The following is a 22,951-nucleotide window of genomic DNA, read 5'->3' on the forward strand; positions in this document are numbered from 1 at the left end:
TAATCTTTCCAAAACCTGGAAATTTTATTTACAGTTCAAGTCAGTCACATGCAAAACTTTCTTAAAATGAATAAACATGAAATTAGCAAAAACAAGAAAAGAAAAAAAAAGCATATTATTTTCTTTCAAAATAGCAATATACAAAAATAGAGCTTACAAATACTGTACAGCAAATTGTCTCCAAAAATATTCTGCTGCAGAATTCTTAGTTTTACAAACAATGTCTGTGAAAGTCCACAAACGTAATCAGTGTTAACAAAAAAACGGGGTGTGCAGGTAGAGGGTGTGTTTGTTTTGGACGAAGAGGGAGGAAGTTATTTGAGAGACGACGGGGCACCACGAGAGCTACAGAGGAATAAATAAGACACCATACAAACAGGAGGTAAGTACACGGAGGCAGTGATAGAGAGGACACATCTTAATGGTCTGGTTGCTAAAAACCAACCTCGGAAATATCATGAAACCCTCATCTACGAGGGAAAGGCTCTTTTTTTTTTTGCTTTTTTGTTTCTTTTGTCATATCCTGTGAGGAGGATTTCATTTTTGAGCATCAGTCAATTTTTTGAAGCCGTGCTCCTCTTTCATCTGATACAGTCTTGTTTATTTTTAGAGTCGGCTCAGAAGCCACAGTGACGTCAATGGTGATTTCAGTCGTAGGAAGACGTTCATCACTTCATTCACTTCTGGCTCCATTTCCATCCTTTTTTTTTTTTTTTTTTTTTGGCCTCACAGAGTCTCTCCCTCTCATCTCTCCTATTTTCGGGACATTCTTTTCTTTCTCGTTTGGCTACGACTTAGATTCTCAACGTTTCCTCTTCAGGTGGCACTTTGTCTTCGGCGGGAATCGGGACGGCACACGGGAGGGACAGGGGGGACAGGAGGGACAAGGAGGGACAGGAGGGACAGGTGGAAAGGCTAAACGTGTTTACAATCAAACACAACACTTAAGATAGCCAGATGGCAGGAAGGGTCAGCTGCCATTTAGTTAATATCAAGAAGCATTATCATGTGCACCTCATGTATAAATACACTAGTAACGATACTACGGTCTACATACATGTAACAGGGGTGATATCAGTGGCCACTTGACCCTCCGAAACAGCATGCGTTCACATTAAATCTTTTCTTCCTCTCGTAAACCATACATTCAAAGACAAACCTGTTAGCAGGAACAAAGCTTTAAGACTTGTTAGCAGCAGCTCGTTGTTGACCACTGTTGTGACTTATAGACTGAAGGTTTGGGGATAATACCGTGAAGGACTTTGGTTCTCGTAACGTCGCATCGTCAGAGGCCCCTTCATAACCTAAGACTTAGAAGGTACCAAATGCTTTAAATCTCTTAACAGAATGAAAAGGGCTCTCGTGTTTATTTTGTTCAACATAAAACCAAAACTTTCTATTTTTATTTTAACCGTTTGCTTCGTTGTTGTTCAAATAAGGCTAATTTGGGGCCAGCGTTAATGGTTTTCTTATTGACGGCAGCAAAGTGCTGCGTTCGTCACCAGGCGCCAGGTAACAGCTAAAAGGCAGGACAGAGACAGAGAGACCCCGCTTTTGCTCTCATGACGTTTTTTTTTTTTTTTTTTTTTTCCCTCCTAGCTGCATTATTCTGTGACCGCACCACAAAGGGCGTCAGTGTGTGTGTGGGCAGACATTCAACAGGGATGAAACATTCAGAGCGCACAGGTCAGAGTAACAAAGCTTTTCAGCCGTACGGGGCTAAAAGCCATTGTCACTTTTTAAAAGCCACCTGCGTGCCGGGGACCTGCACTGATCGGCTCAGGGCTGAGAGGAGAAGAAAGGGGAACCGTCGTTCACAAATGAGCTGCGTGAACGTTTGCGGAATGGAAATTTGACTTGACATGAATCAGAATTTATAAATTTCCATTACTTCCAGCTGCAGATGTCAAATGGATGAGGGCAGAAGTGTGTGTGGCCGCTCTGTTGTTTGATCCATTTGAATCAGACTGCGCTTCTAAAGATCATGTGTGACAGTTAAACTTCTCACAGCCCATCACTGGGAAGCACAGCCTCCTCCACCTCCTCCCCCATCCCTACAATAAATGCACTAAATGCAGCTAAACAGCAGGTGAGGACAAAAAAATATCCACAAAAGCAGGGCTCAGATTTACTGTATGTGCGGCGTGAAACAAAAGCGCCCTGTACCGTACAGAAAGAGGGAGACGCAGAGGCGAAAGCACCAGAACCCTGCAGCCGAAACGCTCAGCTACCCTCTGTTTGAATGAAAACGCTGTTTCATTACAACCTGCTGACCACTGTCGCTTTTTGGGGAGGGGTTGGAGGGGGAGAGGGGGGCTCCCTATGTGCATGCATGCATGTGTGTGTGTGTGTGTTGACCAAAAGATATGCTGATGACATGCTGAGGGCATGAGTGCTTGCGTTGTGGGTGTCAGTCCGTCAACCGGTTATCTCTGTGCAGCTGTACCAACAATTTATAATAAATAAAATAAAATAGTAAAAAATAATCCGCAGAGTTAGGGTTAGTAAGTGTGGATGGAGCACAGTTTAAGTAAAAGTTCACTTCTGATCCGTGTCTAACGCAAATTATTAGTCTCTTTTTTGCACGATACGTGGTGCTAGTTTAAGCTGTTATTTTTTGTTGTTGTTGTTGTTGTTTGTTAAATGTGTTAACCTGAAGCAAACCACCGTAACATTCACACAGCCCAGCTTTGATTTAAAAAAAAACAAACAAAAAAAAAAAACACAAAGCAGCAGAAGAGCAAAGTAAAACTGGAACATCTCGTCATGTTAGAGGATCTCTGCCTAATTACAGGTTTGTTCTTTACAATAGTTGTGCGCGTGAAGCGTCGCGCTACACTCACCGACACCGGTGGACGTCATCACAGTCGTTACTTTGAATTTAAATTTTCTGCTGCTGAACGGTTTTTCTTGATTATTGCCTGTGTAATAGCTCTGGACGTTGTTTTGACACCACAATTTGTTCACTGCATCGCCGTTCGGTATTAAAAATAATAATAGTAAAAAAAAAAATAATGATGGATAACAACAGTCACAATATAATTAAGAACAAACGGTGATGAGTGAACGGATTCCATAGGTTTTGTACGAAGTGTGTTGTTGTTCCGAGTTTCAACACACTCCAACCTTTCACATTTAGTCAGACATAAAATCTGTCCCTTTGAGATATTACCAATTTAAAAATGAAAACCCACGTTCCTCATGTAATGTACACAGAAATAAATGTTAATGATAAAAATATAAAATATGACCCTGGGACTAAGATCCACAAGCAATTAAGGTTTAACTTCTCATAAAGTGCTTGTTAACAAAAAGAAAGAAAAGAAAAGAAAAACGTCTTTATTTTTTTAGTGTGTTGTAGTTCTTGGCTTTTGAGTTTCCCTCCTCCTAGTCGTTCGCTGGTGTCCCCAGGAAAGTGCTTTGGTTGTGAAAAAAGGTAATGATAATTTCTCGGTTGAGAAGGTAACGCTTCTTCATTGTCCGTGTAAAGAAAAAGGAAAAAAAAAAAAAAAACATGAAAACAGCTGATTATCAGTCAGAAAATCCTTTTTTTGTGAACAAATGCAAAGATAAGAGAGGTGACGATGGCTGCACGTTCACGGGTTGTCGTGAACGTCTTGTGCAGCAGCTCCAGTTTCTCCGGTCTGTCACCAACAGACTCATACCAAGGTGTACCTGTACAGGTGAGAGAGCATGGGTGTCGGGGTGTGTGTTTGTGTGTGTCTGTAGTGTACTGTGACAGGGGGGTTTGGAGTCTGCTACACCAGGTTCTCGATGCCGGGCAGCGGCTGCTGTATTGGCACAGGGGGGTCCGTGCTGCCGGCCTGCTGGGCCAGCTGCAAGACGGGCATGTTGCACAGCGGGCACACTTTCCTCACCTCCAACCACTTAATGAGGCACCTGAGAGCAAGAAAAAAAACAACAAAACAAACAAACACATTTTCATTATGCAAGGAAGACGCTGATGAGTGAGTCTAGAGCAGAATGTGAAGTTGCGTCCGCATATATAGTGTTGATGGCGAAGTGGTGTGATGAGTTTATAGTGGACATTCAAGGCTCTGGTTACCTAAGCAACCCTCATGTATTATATCCAGCCCAAATGTCCCTGAGTGAAACAAGACAGACTTAAAATAGAACTACTGTATGGATGGGGCGAGCAAACACTTTGACTATGACTATTCTCGTTTCCTTTATACAGCTTTTGAGATCAGTGTTGTTACACTACGCCGCTAAGAGCTAACTCTTCTGTCTGTAAACCCACCAGTGACGTCCCCCTGATTCTCCGAGCCTGCTATCACCGTGGTGACTGCATACAGTACTGCAGTACTGCATAGCACGCTAACCCACGTCTTTAAAGGACAATGGCACATCAGCGCTTTGTACGCGTTCCCACTGGAAAGTGTTTTGGGAACGAGCTGTAACTCTCGTTAAGTCTCGTCTTCACTTTGAGGAAGATGGACTTCAAATTAACTGGTCACATGACCCCCTTGCGTCATCTCCAGTGGGAAATGCGGAAAAAGTGTTTCCACTGCACTTTTGAACCGTTACATCGACACGTTTTAGAAATGTCTGAGATATCTGATTTTTCAAAATGTAGGTGTTTCCATTACCAGTTATTTATTGCGATATTTTTTTTTTTTCTATGGGTAATAGAAATGCAGCAAATGACCTTTGTAAAATCTCACACTTGTTTCAGTTCAGTTCTTAAAGCCAAATTGTAAATATTCTGATATTATTGATTTAGTAAAGCTCAGAATCGTGGATCATCTGATGAGGGTAAAATGGACAATAAATGCATCAAACAAGTCATCCGTTCTAAAAAGCACTTTTTCACTTTTGTAAACTTTGCCTCAGTGACTGCGTGTTGCAGGTGACTGACAGCTCACACCTGTTCTTCAATGCTCCCGTGCAAACACAGATGGAGCACTAGAGCTGTTCAGCGTTGACGCTTTGTTTATTTTTTTTTGTATTTCCAGACCTAAAAAAAAAAAGAAAGTCCCTTAAAACTCTCTAAGAATTTCTCTTGTTTTCAATTCTTCGTCGATTTCACCTCAGAAACAACAGGTTTTGCCTACGACTGACCCCGAAATAAATAATTTATGTGACATTTGCTTTGTGCGTGAAACTGCACACTTGTGCTGGCACACACTAAAAGCAGTGTATATACAGAGGATTCGGTGAAAGGTCTCCACTCATGCCGCAACTGGAGGGGGGAGAAAAAAAAAAACTAGGCCAAGGGAGGTGGTTTGCTGACGCTATAAACAACTGAAACGGGAGGGCTGAGGGGGGAGGAGTGGGACAAACTTGGCTCAAGCAATCCATCATGTCACACACACACACACTTAGAATTCATGTAATTATGAAGCATTTATTATTGTTGCCGTGCACACTCACACTCCGCCTATACATCAGCTTAACAATGAGTTGTGTTCATTGTTGTGCATCCGCTCACAGTCGGCTTACACTTAAGTCCAGATGAGGACATATGAAAATACGCCTATTTTGTTAAGGAAATCAGCACTGATTTATGTGGTGTGTGTGTGTGTGTGTGTCCTTGTGTGTGTGTCCTTGTGTGCCAATGAATCTCATACTCACTTCCTATGAAAGGCGTGTTTGCATGGACAAATCCCCAGCTCGTCTTTCTGTTTGAACTCCTCCAAGCACACTGCACATATCTGAAAGACAGAGGCCGAGTTACAGAGATGCGTTCAGTCCAAAACTTTGAATATGTCCATTGTCCTTTCAGATTTAACTTGAGCTTTGAGTTGGCAGATTTGAAATAAAATAAAAAATCCAAATATCAAAGGTCAAGTTCGCATGGGAAAAGACAAACATCTGCAAAAGAGTCGAAACACGAAAACAAGGGAGCAGCGAGTGATCAACTATCTGATGTTATATAACTCTGAGTTAGCTCACACTGGGGACCTGTTAGGTTAGTGGCCAGTAACCATTCCTGGGTTTTCTCCCCAATTCAACTTAGAAGGCAAAGTTTTTCAGCTTTTGTTTCCAAACAGTAAGAAATGTTGAAATATTTACAAGACGCTCAGACACAACAGGAATATTGGCACATATGGAGATTCACACTATGGACACAGAAGAGAAGATACGTGTTTTCTTTTGGGCTGAATGAAGAATTCCTGGAGGACCAGTAGTGGATGTTTGTTTTAAACGCACAGTCAACCAGCATGACAACACTACCACGCATTAGTTAGCATCAGTTTGTCTGGGTGTGACATTTTCAAAGTGAAATGTGAGCAGGAGATCAAATTATGGGTTTCTCTCTTTTGTGGAATCGTCTGTTTGATGAAAACTGGGTGAACGCTTGTGAACTCTCTTTTTCTCTGTAGCTGCGTTTCCATTACACTTTTTCACAAAATAAAAGCGATGTTTCTGAAATTTCGATTAAGTACAATTGGGCTTTGTAAGTGTTTCCATAGAAAGGTGTTTTTCAAATGAGCTGTAACTCTTGCGAAGTCTCTTCATATCCCATAAAACTCTCAAATTCTCGCCATGCGAAACTTGAGTATGATGGACTTCAAATGAACTGGTCACATGACCCCCTGCGTCACCTCTAGTGATGCCGGTGACGGGGAAATGTGGAAAAAGTGTTTCCATTGCACTTTAGCAATAAACTGTTATATTGATACATCTGAAAAACCACCTCACGAGAGCGTAAACGTGTTTTAGTGTTTCCATTACCAGTTTTTGATTGTGATATTTGGGTTTTTGTACATTTCTAGGGGTAATGGAAACGCAGCAAGTGTTGGCATTTAGTTTGAAGAGCTGCTGTTGACCGATGATGTTGGGTCCAACTGCAGTTTTTGGTATCTACAAATCTGGTATAGACTGTTATGTGCCTCTTGGTCCGAGTTATGCAGTATATCCAGATATATACAAACACACAACTCCTTCTTTCTCCGTTTCTCCTCCAAACATATGTCAAATGCCAGTCACTTGAACATACCATCAGCTACTGAACCAAGATACTATCTTGTCTTTTAACTGTTCACTACAAACGTGTAGCAGAGTACAACAATTTACTTCAATCTCCAAACATGACAGTCCTCTCATCAAGGACTCCTCTTTGATTCCCTGTTGCCTGCTTGGTGATGTAGGAGGCTATTATATTTATACTATGCCGTGGAGAGCCTCCCTGTGCTCTGACTCATGTGTGAAAACCCGAGGACGTGCTACATGAATACAGCAGCTACTGCACATCTTGTGTAATGCACGGTGTCAAATATTTACAGTGCTGTCAGCTGAGAGACAACTGATGACAGCATATCAAAAATAACACGACATACAGCAATCAGTCACGACATTAAAACCACCTACAGGAGTAAAGGAGTAAATGACATTTACCATCTTGTGACAATTCAATGTTCTTCTGGGAAACTTGTAGACATGGCATTTATGTAGATGTTAATTAGACTTGTACCACCCAACTAGACCAGACCAGGCACCCCCACCCCACAGCAATGACACCAGCAGGATGCAGCCTGTTACAAAACAACTTAGGAACAACTCAGAAAATCAAGTATCTGTGAGATGATCCACAGAGGACCCTTCCTTCAACCCAAAGGCCCCAAAGGCCCCCAATAACAACATCCTGATACCAGACACCAAGGGACGCCCACCACAGGTCAACCCATGTCCACTCTCTGATGAGTCACAACTGTTTTGGAGGCACAAGGGAGACCTACAACAAGTGTTCTGCTAAATGCCACAGTGAGATCATTCCAAGTTAGTGAAAAAGACAAATAATTAGCTTGTAGAAAATACGGACACCAATAAGGAAAGTGGAAACAATAGCGTCCTTGGTCCCACTAGTGACTCCCACTAGGCAGCAGTGTGAAACCCAAACCGAAACTAAATTCTGTGTAACTATAAAAGAAATGGCAACTTCAAGAAGACCAACCTCTCCCAAGACTCCCAAGAGCAATATGATGACACCACAGTGCACAGCAACTTCTGATTGTGAGAAAACATTCCCACCACAAAGCTTTACCCGACCAGGAGGTAAGAGTTTCATAGTAGAGGGTTTAAATAATTTGGCTCTGTCTTTTTGGCCGTCCAACCTCCAACTATCACTCCTTAAGCCTCCAGTTCTGTTTTATTGGCGGTGGATGGATAACCACAGAAAAAAAGAAACAGTATGGAGGCTTTTAGCTTTCTCTCCTGAGGAGGTTTGGACACAGAACAATACAATTAGTGAATAGATTCTTTTTATCAGCGGCTTGACTCTGGTGTCACACTCACAGCCTTAGCCAAGTTTTAACAGTAACCATTTATTCATCTTCCAGTAAACGAACCCTGTAAAGTTTATGTTACATCTAGAAATAGATTAATATACTGGCTACTGCTTCACTGGAGCATCTGGAAACACATGAAGCAGAAATGAGCTTTAAAATATAACAGAGTCAGATTATGGTAAGAGTTAGAGAAGAGGAGGGAACAACAAAGACTCAGATTAAAACCCAAAAGCACCTGAGAAAAAGCAGAATAAAAGCAGAACAGACCAGAACAGTGTGGAAGAAGACTCTCTTTCTGCATCTATTCTGAATCATGCCCACGCATTTATTTATTACTTCCTGTTGCGTAAAGAACAAGTAAGTTAACACCAAGTGGTTCACATTTCTCCACATTTCTCCATCTACAGATATTTACTTTTGATAATATCCTTTGTTGTTTTGTAAAGATTCTGGTTTAGAAAAGAACTAAAACTCCTTCACAAAAGGTTGGAAAACAACACCTTTACATTTTGGCTACTAAGAAGCACTCATGACACTGCGATAACATGAATGTGAGTATTTCTGTGAGTATTTCTACTTAATCATCGTCACACATAGATTATTTTTACTGATTTGAAACAATCCTACTAATAAACCTCTGAACTTTCCCTTGTTTTTCTAAAACAGAGCTTAGTTTGCTGTCTTATTATTAACACGAGTTACTGACAATGACTACCACTCAAATGAAAAGCACAGCTTGAAATGCTGCATACATACATGAAAATACAAAACTGGGCATAAAAGATATTTGTCCAACATAAATATCACAGTGAAGAAGTCCTAATGTTCATTCTGTATGAGACCCAACATAAAATAACAGTACGTAACTAAGAACGATCTTCAGCCACTAGAATAAGAAGAAGCCTCCTGCAGCAGGAGAAACCTTGAACAAATGTGTGCAGGTGTATCAGTAAATACTGGGCGACATGAGTATCTATAGTAGCTGCAATGATATCTTTGATCACAAATATCTAGGAGAGCTGGTCCAGTTACACATCAAACAAACCTGAACCTGACGTGACCCGTAAACTGATCCCATGCAGCATATTCCATTAAAATGTTGAGACTGAATTCATGCAAAACAGGCTGTGTCTCCAGGGCGATCCTTTGCTGTGGGCGCCTTCAAAACTAGGTCATCCACCTTGGCTTGTGTGTGTGTGTGTATTATTGTCCTTAAACAAACACAGCTTGGTCATTCTGTCAAAGACTTCACTCACATGACACTTTCTAATGCTTTTCTTAGTTTATAACAACATAAACAATTGGAGCCTGACGCCTGATGCGACAGCGGGAAATTCCAGCACTTCTGACAAGAAACTCTGCCAAAGCACACACGAAGATGCTATTGTTGACATGTTCATTTGCACCACAGTGTTAAAGGGATGGTGCTCTTGGCTGGGGACTGTCATTCCTTCGCAGCGAAGCCAGTGCTGCTGCTTTAAACTGTGTTTACCAGCTGTAATTTTCCAGCCAAGCTGAGCTGACATGCAGCATTATGTCATAACGGAAGGGGCGCTGATTTCAAGTTTTCACATGAGGGTGAATCACCACCGCTACTACTAAATGTGAATGTCATCGCTGTTGTCAAATAAGACAAAATCGCCACCTATAAAAAAAAATGTTGGAAAAACTGAAGTATACGCACGCGTTTTCAAAAACCTAGAGATGTGCAGTACAATGCCCAGACAGTACGTCGACTACTGATACACACTGCATAAGATGAAGACTTATTTTCATAACGACACGTCTGTGAAGGTTCTCAGTCACCCAGGTCACGGTAATTCCAAAAACAGTTTATAAAAGCGGATGTTTTAACACTCATCTGCATAGTTTCTTGAGTTCTAAGGAACTTAAAAAGGGAACTCTGTGGGTAAAAACTCATCAGAGACGTGCTTGACCAGAAACTGAAGCAATTAATTTCCATTAACAGCTTCATACTTACCTGCCATTGAGGTGGGGATTGTTTGTCCCTGTCCTCTTTCCCTATTTCATAGTGTTCTTTCCCTCTTTCATAATGATACATTAAGTCCTTCTTCAGGTTCATAGTAGAGGGTCTAGTACATTATGACCTTCCATATGACTGCACAGTCAAGAGGACAAAAGCAGAAAAGGGAATTAAGTAACCTAAGTAAATGGTAAAATATGGCTAAACCACTGACTATAAAAAAAAAAATTGGTTGACATCAAAGTACAGACTGTACCAGACTGTAAGTACAAGAAGAACAAAAAGAGATGAATGCTTACCTCATGCAAATTTAACTCTTTGACTTTTTCCTTCTGAATGACCTAAAAGGCATAAGAAGAGATAAGGACAGGTGAATCACGGTTAACACTGTTATATAAACCAATCCCTAATAAAATACTCAACTCAAAACCACGCAATGAAACCTCAGGCAACCAAAAGGCAGACAGAGTGAATATGATAAGGTGAACTGTAACTCAGCTACTGGTTTCCAGTAAACATATGCTCACAAAGATGTCTCTGTTTTGTGTGTGCGCACTACGAGCTGGATGCTCTTACATAACCAGCGGAGGAGAGGGACGCATTAATGTTTTTACTGGTAGATGGAAATACACACAGGGAGACGAATCACAGAGGTGACGGTCATAAAAAAATCGACCATGCAAAGCCAGTAAAAGTGCGCGTGTTTAACTTTGACATGTTTAGATGTTTTTGCAGGCTCGTGTTACGTAACTAATGGTGCATTCCCTTAGAACTCAGAAGTCGGAATTTCCGATGTTGGAATTTCCCCAAAGTTGGATTTTCTTCTCAGAAAGTCATAGAAACCTCACACCCTCCGAGTTTAATTACCAAGATGGCCGCCCCGTGTGTAAACAGTCATTAGAGGCTCCTGTAACATCCCGTTTATTGTCACTTCTGATTAGTTTTTGTCGCATTAAATCGGTCGTACAGACAGTCATTTTTGAAATGCTGCCACAGAGTAATTTCATTTTTTCATGTGTTGTAAGGGAACTACAAGCTCATGTCGCACTAACAATGGCTAAAAACAGTGGCCTGGTGAAACCAAAGCAGCGCAAATCGCCATCAATTTTTCTACATTTACATTAAACAATAAAACCTTTTGAATTTTTTTTTTTTCTGTGTCAACTTGTAGATTTTATCAAATAATTCTAGTAAAAAACCCATGAGTTGGTTCAAGTTGTCTGTTCGATTTACAATTTGTGGAACTTAAAAAACCTAAATTTAGTTTTACTTTATTGCGAAAAATGTAAATATTGAACAAACCAAGTTTCCACCAAGTTATATTGGGACTTCTAGTGGTCTGACTTCTGTAGCTGGGACGTATAAAACTCTCTGACTTCCGACCTCCGAGGCAAATGGAACGCACCATAAAAGGCAGTCGTGTTTATGTCCTTTATAATTCTTTCTTAGCTTTCTTCATTGTTCTTACTTAGCTCATGTTTAACCCCAACTAAAAGCACAGACATAATTTGTCCAGCCCGAGCCAGTTGCTTCTGTTGAGCTCAAGCACAACTTAGGATTTTTACACATGAGCTTATCAAAAACCTGCAAATATGTGTGTGTCACAAATGAAAGCATGCAGCAGCTGAACTCCATACATACTCCATACACCACACATAACACTTCATTTGTGCAAGACAGGTGGCTCAATATGTGCATGCGTGTTCTTACTTGTTTGTATGCATATAGCTCTTTGTGCGCCTGGTGCCGTAACCTGGAGAGACGTAAAAACAAAATGTCTCTTTGATTAGTAAGTGGCATTTTTCATCATGGATTAACTACACAAACATCCTGGAAAAGTCAAGAGAAATGATACACAGAGATTTAACTGTCTTAGGATACGAGGCTACTGTAGTGTATGACTGTGGTAATTCTGAATCCACGTAGCATGTGATAATAACTTGGCATAAATACTGGATCTAGATTTTTACAAAACGGCATATCTCAAAGAGCAATACGCGTCTATGAAATAAAAATGTTTGGGTCACGTATGTTCTACAGTGCATGAGTTCTGCCTCATCCACACTCGACCCCAAATGACCATTAGAAAGTCTGAACTGTCTGTAGAGTAGACGGTTAAATATAAATAACACAATAGTAAGCCAAGTTACATATTAACATATGACTCTTAAGGTTTCCCGTCAAAACAGACTAAAATCAGGTCAAATATCAACTCACAACATCACCCAAAATACACTGGCTCAGCCATTAAAAACATTAGCGCGAGCTGATGAGGCACTCTGCAAATGCTTGCACAACTCCAAGTTAGAAGGAGAGTACCAACAAATATAGCACAAGTTAAAGTTACAATACAACTCAGTGAACCGTGAGAGAACAGGGAGAGCGCTGGATAAGAACATATTCTAGGTACTGAGAGACGTACACAGAAACAGGGAAGAAAGATGAGCAAGAAGAGTAGGAGAATATCGTAGGTTTGTAAGATTTACCTCCATTACAAGTAACCTTAACCTCTCGCAGCAGAGTGAGAGGGATCTGTAAAACAAGCAGCACAGTCTAGGAGAGAAACTGACATTTTGAAAGAGGTCAGCAGGTAAAGGTGCAGAGACTCCCAAGGGTTGAGGGGACGAGCTCGACAGTGAGAGCGTGTCACGGGTGAACAATGGGTGTTTCTCACAGGCCGGTGTAAAAGTAGATAAGGAGAATAACTGTAAAACCATTCTCTTTAATCTGTCACCCTGTGTTCACTGCAGTCAGTGGCCTTTTGTTTACCTGCCTTTATGCACCTCTCACTTCTTTGTTGTTTTGTGCACACTACATGTTAAACAGTGATGACTGACGTTAAACCTACAGCTTGTCCTCGTGAACTGGGACATGTTCTTTCTCGGTGTGTACCGTGTATTGCATATTTCACACATGTGTGTATGGGCTGGAGACTCACTGAGAGAGTGTGTTGAGTGTTTCTGTGAGAGTCTGCCTTGTGTTAGGATATGTGCGCACGACGATCTTTCTTTGAATGTCACATGTCAAACTAAACATGTAATTGTGTTGGTACTTCCATCTGGAATTCACCATTTACGTTGGCATGTTTTAGGAAGATTTAAAAGTTGCCAAGGCATTTTTTTTTTTTTTAGATGTGACAATAATATTAAATTAACATAAACATATGGTAAGGAGACCCTGGATAGAAGTATGATGGTGCACATAGATGAACTGCTTTGGGAGACTGCATCTTTAGAAGCCGCTTAGGGAGCAAAATTCGCTCTTCTTAACTTTAGTAACCAAATCTGGGAAGCTGGTCTTTCAGTACTGGAATCATGGTACGGCATCAAAGTCATAAAGTGTCTCTTTACAATTAGACGAGGAATCGTAGAAACACAGGAGTAGTTAATCTACTTACCATTTGCCCTGCATGATAGCATATGACAGGATGGCAGGGGGAGATTTTTTTTGGTAACTGCTGCTTCTCACTGTCTTAGATAAAAAATGTCAAGCATTATTTCTGTCGGGGAGGCTGCTGCCAGGAGGAACCCCTGTGGCAACAGCAGCTGGGAAAATTAGTTTAAACCAGTGGGGTTATAAAGAGGGTGAATGGAATGACTACAACTATGTCTGCTTTTTCCTTTATGGAAAATAATGACATAATGTCATTAAGAATAGTTAAGCATAAAGGAGGGGACTTCTTTGACGCCCAGTGCCATGATCATAATAGTGTAAAGAAGCAACTCTCGTTGGCAACATGATATAACAATTTTTCTATTTTCTATTCAGTTAATAAAGTCACCAATTGTAGAATCACAGAAACCTTCTCCAAACTGTGCTGTTGAAACATTTTGCCCGTTTGGGTAATAACTCTTAGCAAAGCAAATACAAAAACAACACATTTCTAAAAGGAAGAAAAAAGCATTTTCACCCAGAATCAGCTAAAAGCTGCTGGAAAGTGTCATACAGTCTGTTGGTCAGAAGCTACATGGTTACAGTAATATTTATATGATTCAGGGTACGTATACGTCTTATAGTGTGCTCACTACAGACTTTATCAGATGAAGTTCCCATTAGCTTTATGACGTTAACAAACATCAGCCCTCAGTAACATATCTCTGCATGAACTGAGATGTTCAAATACAGATGAAGCTACAGTTAAATAGTGTGAGGACCTGAAAGATGCATTGTGAATTAACATTCAGCCCTCATTATAATGTTTATGCCTCAGATAAGCAGAGCTGATGAGCATTTTGTAATCATGACAAGTACACAACGTTCTCTTCTATCATGTCCTTCTAAGATAGGCTTCATAAAACCTTACAAAGTGAAGCATAAACACACATGTACATTTAAGGTGGGGTAACATCATCTCTACCAGTTGTTTTCTTAAACAGACTGTAAAATAAGTATAAATACTTATTTGTGCTTCCAGGCTTTTTGAAAACTGGTTTTTGCATCTTCTACTGTTACCACGTTAACTGATGTGTTGCACCCCGTGTTGTTGCCTGCACAATGAAACCCCCTGTATGACACTTAGGCCACAAACCCATGTGGCAAAGCAAAATCATACTCAATCCCATTCTAATCCCAAACTCAAAGAGCCCGTGGATCTTACCTTATTAAGTAGCAGCAGAAGAGGAGGCTGAGGATGAAGACAAAGATGGCCGTCCCAAACACCACAATGTAGATATTGAGAGGGAGGTTCTGGAACCCTATATTTGGCATCCTGAAACTGTAGTGTGGGAAATCGGAGCTCATGGATAATCTGGATGGAGAGAGACATGCCACACATAAGTACTTTGACACAACAAGAAAAATAAAACTGGACACTCAGGGGAAACCGAAAGTGAGGGTCATCAGCCTTCATAGCAGTAACCTCCTATATTACAGGAACACACTTCAGAGTCTGGTTCTACTTTTGGTTTAGTTTTATTTTAATATAGCCTTTATCACATATTACATTTTAATAATCTTAGAGAAATGTAGTAACAGGTCAACATAAGCTGTGAAAAGGTGGAAGTTTCTGCTTGGTTCGATACCCAAACCTCAAAAACTAAAAGCAAGCTGAGTAACAGCAACCATGAAAACGTACTGTGTGTCCTACTCATGAATCATCGGCTCATTTACATCCCAAAGCCTTTAAAGATCCTTTTAATTATTTACTTTTTTTACACACACACGGGTGTTAAGTGTTTATAGGGGCTTTGATCCGGCCCTATTATCTGATTAGCCCTAAATAATAATCAATAAAAATTGATTCATAGAAGCAAAACCACACCGACTAGGATCCACTGATCAAGTGCTCTTACGCAATATACCAAAAGGACACGACCAGACATGTCCACGCCTACCCAGGAGAAGGAGGAGGAGGAGGAGGAGGAGGAGGAGGAGGAAAGGAGGAGGAAGGGAGGACAGGAATAACTTCTGCTCATTTGGAACCCTGTCTCGTGCCCTCCCCCACCCAAACAGCCTAATTCCTGTCCACTCCTCTAGTGGAAAGTTTTGTAGGTTTTGTTTTGACCATTAACAACCACCATAAACTCTCAGTTCTCAGTTTAATGCACTTCATTCTCAGAAACAGTAATATTACTCAGCCACGTATTGGCAGGCGCGATGGGAGCCACTCGTCTCCCCTTCATAAAAAAAAAAAGAGTTTGGTACAGGGTTGAGATGTGCTCACCTCTTTCTAGCTTTACAAACGTTGTTGGCAAGATACGTGGGTCCTGATATCAGAGAACAGGCCGACACGATGAGGGAATCGGAGGTTCGCCTTCTACTTTCCTAATGTGACATTAACATTACCTGCTGAGCTCAGTTTAGCAACCAGCTGTAGGTTTTACACCGTAAAGACAAAGATAGAAACTCTGACTAGATGGGGAGCACAGTCAGCTGGCGACGCGGGTTAAACTATTCTCGAGGAAAAAGAGCAGACTGAGCCCGAGGCTGCTGTGCATGCGCTGAAAGTAAATGTTGAGGACATGCGGTTGCTGATGCGAACGTCCAACAGAATAGTCTTTGGAGACAGTGCCGTTGGTGGGTGGGGACCGAACAGCTCGAGATAAAGCTTTAGTCGAGGAACAGGGCCAACATCATGAAATGTCAGATGAGAGGGAATCACACTCAAAAACTAATGGGGCGGCAATTACGCCGTTTTCTGAAAATTGCTGACAAACCCACGGGAACAGAAAAACTCCGGAGTTGTTCTGGAATTAGGGAACAAATAAAATGACCCACACCCCTAAGTTAAGGCATTTTAGGCATTTCAGTCGTATACTTTGCTGTGTTGTTAGGGTTACGGTTTAACTTGGCTTTGTTATTGGTCGTGTCACGCCGGCTGGTTTGCTTTAGGTGTGACAACAGAAAGAACAACAACGGTTGTCGCCTTTCACGCGCATATGTTCCCGGACATGACATGCCTATATGTCCCAGGACACGACATGCTAAGCTCATAGCTGCGCCATATTTTTGCTGGCACTCACAGCGACTCACATTGCAGCTCCTTACGTAACCGTAAATCACCTGATATGTGAGCTTCAATAAATCGTGCAATGACATAATGACATAACCCTTCTTTGCACATTCTGAAGTCTCCAACACATGCATCTAATTTTATTAAGCACATTTCTTTTAACCTGTGTTTTTTTTATGTGCAACTAAGCTGCTGTGACTATGTGGATCATTTTAAGTCTGAGTCTATCTTAACTAGGCATAAAATGAAATTAAACATCCCCGAGTCAATTTATGTTTTTAGAAAATATAAGTTGACAAAATAGTGGAAACACAAAACAGTCTAAACTCCAAAAAGAAAATGAATTACTGTTAATCCAGCTACTGGTTATTGCATTACTATAATTACTTTAAAGCTGCTTCTTCTCTGGTTAGTTTAAAAAAAAAAAGAAGAGTGGGCGTTGGCCTCATAATGAAACACACAACTTAAACATACCCAAGCGGTGCCTTCATGCTGAAAAGCAGGTAAGCCTGAACAAATCTGCAACACAAGTCTCGGAAAGGGACCATTACTTGTCCTTGAGAGCCTCTTGTTGGATTGTCTGGGTCTCACCCCTTCTTTGCCCCATTCAGAAAGGCTCTTTGCTGAACTCCAGCCTCTCTCCACTCGGACTGCTTTTGGTTTCTCTCTTTTAACGCACACACAACAACCTACCCCTCCTTATCTGAACGCAGCATGCACACAGACACTTCTAGAGAAATCCGAGTCCAACACACTGATGTCCATTCTACATCTACACATAACTGAGTAAGGGCAGAGGTCAATGAAAAGCAGCTGGAAGGAATTTTCAGAATTTCATATCCGACATCATAGGATTTGTCTGCTGAACTCTCACACGATGACCGGGGCTGTTGGGTCATCAAACGGGCTGCTCCTGGCAGCGCCTCGGTCCAGACTCTCCACCCGTGGGGACAGAGTCTTCTCAGCTAGAGTCCCACAACTAACAACCCACCTTTCCAGGTTAGAGCCGCTCAGTCTTCAAAACACTGCTCCCTTTTTATTCTTCATCTTTTACTGCCCATCTTCTCTTTTATTATTTTATTGTTTTTCTTTTTGCTTTTAAACTTGTGCTAATTTTTATTCCATTACTGGTTTATTTGGTGTGTGTATCGTCATTTTTACCTCTGTACAGCACTTTGGTTCAACCAAGGTTGCTTTTAAAAAGTGCTTTAGAAATAAACTTTGACTTGACTTGGACAACACTGGACTGAACTGTTAGCTTAAAAAATAACTAACTCCCCTGTTTTTGTTAGTTTTTTTCTTTTACAGTTTATCTGACTCTGTCTACAGTTCTATCACAAGAACATAACGTTGTCAGCAAGAATACAGTCAAACAAGACGATAACTACTCTCTATCCACCTTTTATCGCAAAGCAAACAAAATTACTTTGAGTGGAATCATCCTGCATATATGATGGATGATCATCTATCTCATGGTGCGGTGCTGCTGGGCCACTCAGTCAATTAGCTGAAATATTTCTTTCCTATTCTCTGATTAAAATGATAAGATTCATGGGTAAATTTTGAACAATCACCATAACATAACAATTACACTAGCAGCACCACTGGAAGGCAGTGACAGTAGAATATATGGAGACAGATGCTGTCGAGTTCATACAAGTATGATGTTTTACCCTATACACAACGTGGTCTATTGCCCATGATAACTATATAGGACAGGCACGTGTTTGAATTGTCTGCTAAGACTTTTATTAGTGTGTAACTTTGAGTTGTTAAACTACGCTGGCCATTGCCAATACAGAAGACTGCAACAGACTTTTGCTGTATCAAGATTCGCTGACCAAGAGGAGCTTGGGTACATCAAGTGATTTAGAAATCCAACGCCCTCGCAGTCAACAAACTCCATAACCTAAAAAGCCGGGTGTCACATCATCAAACGCAGAGGTCTGTACTTTAAAATGAGCCAATATGAAGCGTTGAACAGAAAAAGGATGAAAATAAAAAAAAAAACTAACCATTGTGAACTGAAACTACAGGCAGAAGCTAAGCAATCATAGTTATTCTTATTGTGCTGCAGCAAAATCATTACAGACACAAATAGAAAGGTACAATTGACGCATGAAAACCTAAATGAGCGAGCAGAGAAAACAAAATACGTGCCTTTGCTTCCACACAGACCATATGTGGTTTAATGAGAATAAAAAAAGATGTGAATTGATCATTTGCCATCATCAGGTCAAAACTCGTACTTGAATACAAGAGGGAGGTTTTGGACAGCGCACTACGCCACTATGACCAAAATGACAAAAGAGGGAAGACCACTTGGCTTTTGTCCTTCAAGCAGAGGCCAATTAACTCGTGGAGTACACTATCGAGACAGAGTCCTCGACACGTTTCTCTGGCAGCCAACAACCATGACAACTGATGCGTTTGCCTTACACTGTTACACTTGTCTCCGACATGAGCCCTTCTAGTCGTCCCTCTCCATTTTCAAACTGAGGGTCACTCGGGACAAAATCTAAATTCACCCACTTCATCGTAGTGAAAACTTTTATAAAAAACGTACAGTGAGGTAGGTCCGACAGATCCACCTGTAATGGAGCCGAGTGGACAACGAACCAGTCTCGTGTCCTTCTCCTGCTCGTTAAGGGCAGATGTGACGTGCATCTTCTGTCCTCATCCCACCCTTTCCTCCACCATCTGCCTCCCTCACTCAGATGTTTTCGCATGGCCTCACCCTATTACATAACCAGCAACACTTCGCACAGCACATCCCATTCATATCAAATGAGCCTGAGCTCACTCCGCAGAATTATTGTGCACCGACTCCTGTGGTGTGACGGGGCAGGGAAAAAATTCACCAAGTTAAGGAGTCAACAAAAAAAAAACACAATGAGGCTAACGTCTAACCAATTGTTTTTTTTTTTCTCCTACCAAGGAAATGATGCTGCAACACCAAAACTTGTGGCTGTATGTACTTGAGGTTAGTTAGGAATAGTAACCTACCATGTTGTTTTACAATGATTCTCAAGATGCTGCTGCTTGGACGTTAGAGTCAGTGGTAAAAGTGTGGTAACCGTAATGACATCCTCCACTGTGCATGTAACTAATTGTAAGTTCTTTCCCTACCAAAGATTGAGAAACCATCTGACTCATGAGTTATATTCTGTTGAGGTCAAGAGGAAAGTTCAACTGAAACTTCCACAGACTTAAACCTGAGCTGCCGAGTATAATGTGGTGGAATTGTTAGCTCGGGATAACATCATTCCCAAACTAGGGGAAGCTACAGGCTGGTAACAGTTCTCCTGTTTGTTCTTCAGAGCATTTTCAAACCCATCACAACACCTCTTGAAGGATCCTTTCCAGTAATCCAATGAGTCATCACTTACGTAACACAAAAGTCTAGTTACGGTTTACGACATATCAAACAAAAAGTATCCTGTTTACCTCACAGTTCAGTCTAATGCCACAATTTTAGTTAAACCAACATTAACCAATATATAACGATACAGTCTGGAAGGAATAAGGCTCGATATATCCAGTTCACCAGTTCACAGTCTTACAAGTGATGGTTCTCCACAAGTGCAGCAAGTTCGATGATTTCAACAGACAAACCCGAGACCATCCCTGCGCATCTGACCAAAGAACCCTCCCTTTATACTTGTTCGGTCATTACATAACTGATTCATTACACAGTGTGCACACAGCGGCGCTTAATCACAACACAATGAACACACCGCTCCTCCGCCCACCGTCCTCCCTGGAACTCATAATCAATAGCGGTTGAACGTTCACATGGACAAACGATGGCCTCTGAAGTCAATACAGTTTGTATTTTGTGTCATTTCAAACAGGTTAGGTTAGAAAAAAGGCAACTTTTTTTGCACATTTGTTGTTGAGATAAGTCTGAACATTTTTTTTTTGCTTACACTATTTTCTATTTTATTTTATCTTTCTTTTTTCTTGTGGTTTTTAAGAATGTTTCTTTAATGTGCAACTAATCTGCTGTGACCAAGCCTTTGTAAGTCTAAGTCTAATTTTTTATACCATTGTTCTTCTGTTATTTTGTGTAACGGCCCCTCCAAAGATAGTTATGAACTTTACATATGTCCTTAAACGTTTCTCTTTTACATGTTTCACGATCTGGATAAATACAAACTTTCCTTCATAAGAAATCCCCAAACTTTTCTATTGTTCAGTAGTTACTTCTTCTCCGCTCAAAATTTCATTTTCACACGACGTTGTCCGCATGAGAAGTGGAAATTTCCACCAGCAGCCGCAGCCTGGCCATGAGATTTGCACATCTGAAACTTAATATGCCAAAGGGCAGCAACACAACACCAGGGCCTCAGAGGGAGAACCGGGGGCTCTGGCAAATGAAAAGACCACATTCACATGGTCACTTAACTTACTAACCAAATTATTAGCAGTTTGATTGGGGGAGCCCGTGGACTGACCCTGTCACTCGAAACCATAGCCGTCTGTTGAGTTTTATGACAGGAGTCATAAAAAACTGATTAGCCGGTAGACATACCCTCTCAGTAAGGAGTGGAGAAATCAGAATGACTCACAGTACGACTGCAGCCAAAAGTATATGTGTTACAGAAATCTTGTTTTTCTGAAGTCGGGCCAAGTTTTGGAATAAGTAGGTCACTGTAACTATAGCTCCAGACACAGAGACGTGGGAGACACAGGACATGAGCAGAGCGGACAGGGTTAAAGTCATCTGCCCATAGAATCCCAGTTACTTCATTTACATCTAATATTAGTCCATGTGCCGCCCTGCGCTATTATACACACAGTCACAATCATGCATCAAACACCGGCTTGTGATAAAAGGTACTTGTATTTTCCCTTTTGTCATGAGACATATTCATTCAAAAGCTGCTTTTCTAGTGCAACAAATGTTCATTGTCCTTTCTAACCGCACCAATGGCGTATTTAAGGCTTTTTTTTCCTTTTGTATCACATGTCATGTGCATACAGTTATCATATCAGTGAGAGAAATACATCTCCGACTCTTTCAGCCCCTTACTGACCCTGACCTAAACCTGCACTGTAAATACAGAATGCACCAAAACTAATTATTGCATTAGACCAATAAATAAATGACCAGTAAATGACCAGCGACGATTCTCAGACGTTCTCATTGTCCGAGGAGGGAAGTCGCTTTCCAACTTCGGTATGTTCACGTGCTTTAAAACTGGAATACTGAGAAAGAGCACGGCCGGTAGAAACGAGATAAGAGCAAAGGCGATGAATCATGGGAACTAGGACATATCATAATAACATCTGTATTTTTTTTCCAGAGACGGACACGCAGCTTACGAGTGGCAAAAACCGCAACACGTGCCAAGTGTGGGTCAGGGTCAGTTACACACACCACATCAAACTGCTTGACGCCCCGGGTTACCATTAAAGGCACGCAAACCATCTACAGTTTTGCAGCGTTTAACAATTATTATTAATTTGTTATAAATCTTAACGCCATTACATAAAATCCCTATAACGACCGTTGCTATGAAACATGACCGATTGCTGCCATTTGCAAATGAATTCAGGATCATAGAAGAACGGTTTTAATCTCATGAATAGTCTTTTATTTCAATTTTTGAAGTATACCATCGTCAAAAGATATAATACGGGAATATACTATTAATCCAGTTATCGTACTGAAGCAAAACTCGTCTAAATGGCCGCAGAGATCTCCCCCGTATTTGCTATTTTCTCACCCTCCTCTTGAAGCCCATCATTCCTCAGGGGACAGCGATAGCAACTCAAGCTGACAGAAACACAGGAGAAGTGACACTCACAGCTGCTTCATAGCGCTCTCGCCCTGTCGTCGCCAGTGACACATTTTTTTTTTTTTTTTTTTTTTTTTGCTCTTTTGTTTTATATTCACATCTCCTTTCAGTGTCATCTCCTTAACTATGGATATTAAACTGTCAAACATTTCCTTTCTTTTCTGCTTAGGTCGTGTGGACTCTTTAAATCATTAGCCCCGAGTCGTTTCTACGACAAAATGACCCACTTTAACAAACGCCGTCACTGAACAATATTACAATTCACACTGTAGCAAGCAACAACAATTCAATGCCATGTCTTTATCCAGCTGCCCTCTTTAGAGAACGAGAGCCCTCGGTCTGCCACGTGTTGGGGCACAGTCACTATAAATAAAACCTGTAGTCATGTGAGGGAGAGTAAGTCAAGCTGAAACATGAAAACAACCTGAACCTAGTTCCACTCATATCACATATTAGGGTT

General features: G+C 41.1%; 1 protein-coding gene across 3 annotated transcripts in view; it reads right to left on the minus strand.

The window, feature by feature from the left end:
- rnf24 (ring finger protein 24) overlaps window positions 1-22,951 on the minus strand; it is a 28,097-nt gene continuing 5,146 nt past the window's right edge. Inside the window, exons 1-6 of one of the 3 annotated variants that reach the window (XM_047577475.1) lie at window positions 17,239-18,128; window positions 14,834-14,983; window positions 11,947-11,989; window positions 10,536-10,577; window positions 5,596-5,675; window positions 1-3,900 (exon numbers count right to left, since the gene is read on the minus strand). In XM_047577475.1, coding sequence (XP_047433431.1) covers window positions 3,759-3,900; window positions 5,596-5,675; window positions 10,536-10,577; window positions 11,947-11,989; window positions 14,834-14,983; window positions 17,239-17,294 — 513 coding nt within the window. In that variant the 5' untranslated portion in view covers window positions 17,295-18,128 and the 3' untranslated portion in view covers window positions 1-3,758. Of the gene's footprint in view, window positions 3,901-5,595; window positions 5,676-10,535; window positions 10,578-11,946; window positions 11,990-14,833; window positions 14,984-17,161; window positions 18,129-22,951 lie in introns of those variants that run through there. The other 2 variants (XM_047577474.1, XM_047577476.1) reach the window with 2 other exon arrangements.

Source organism: Mugil cephalus, chromosome 2 (assembly GCF_022458985.1).
Source record: "Mugil cephalus isolate CIBA_MC_2020 chromosome 2, CIBA_Mcephalus_1.1, whole genome shotgun sequence".
Taxonomy (NCBI): domain Eukaryota; kingdom Metazoa; phylum Chordata; class Actinopteri; order Mugiliformes; family Mugilidae; genus Mugil; species Mugil cephalus.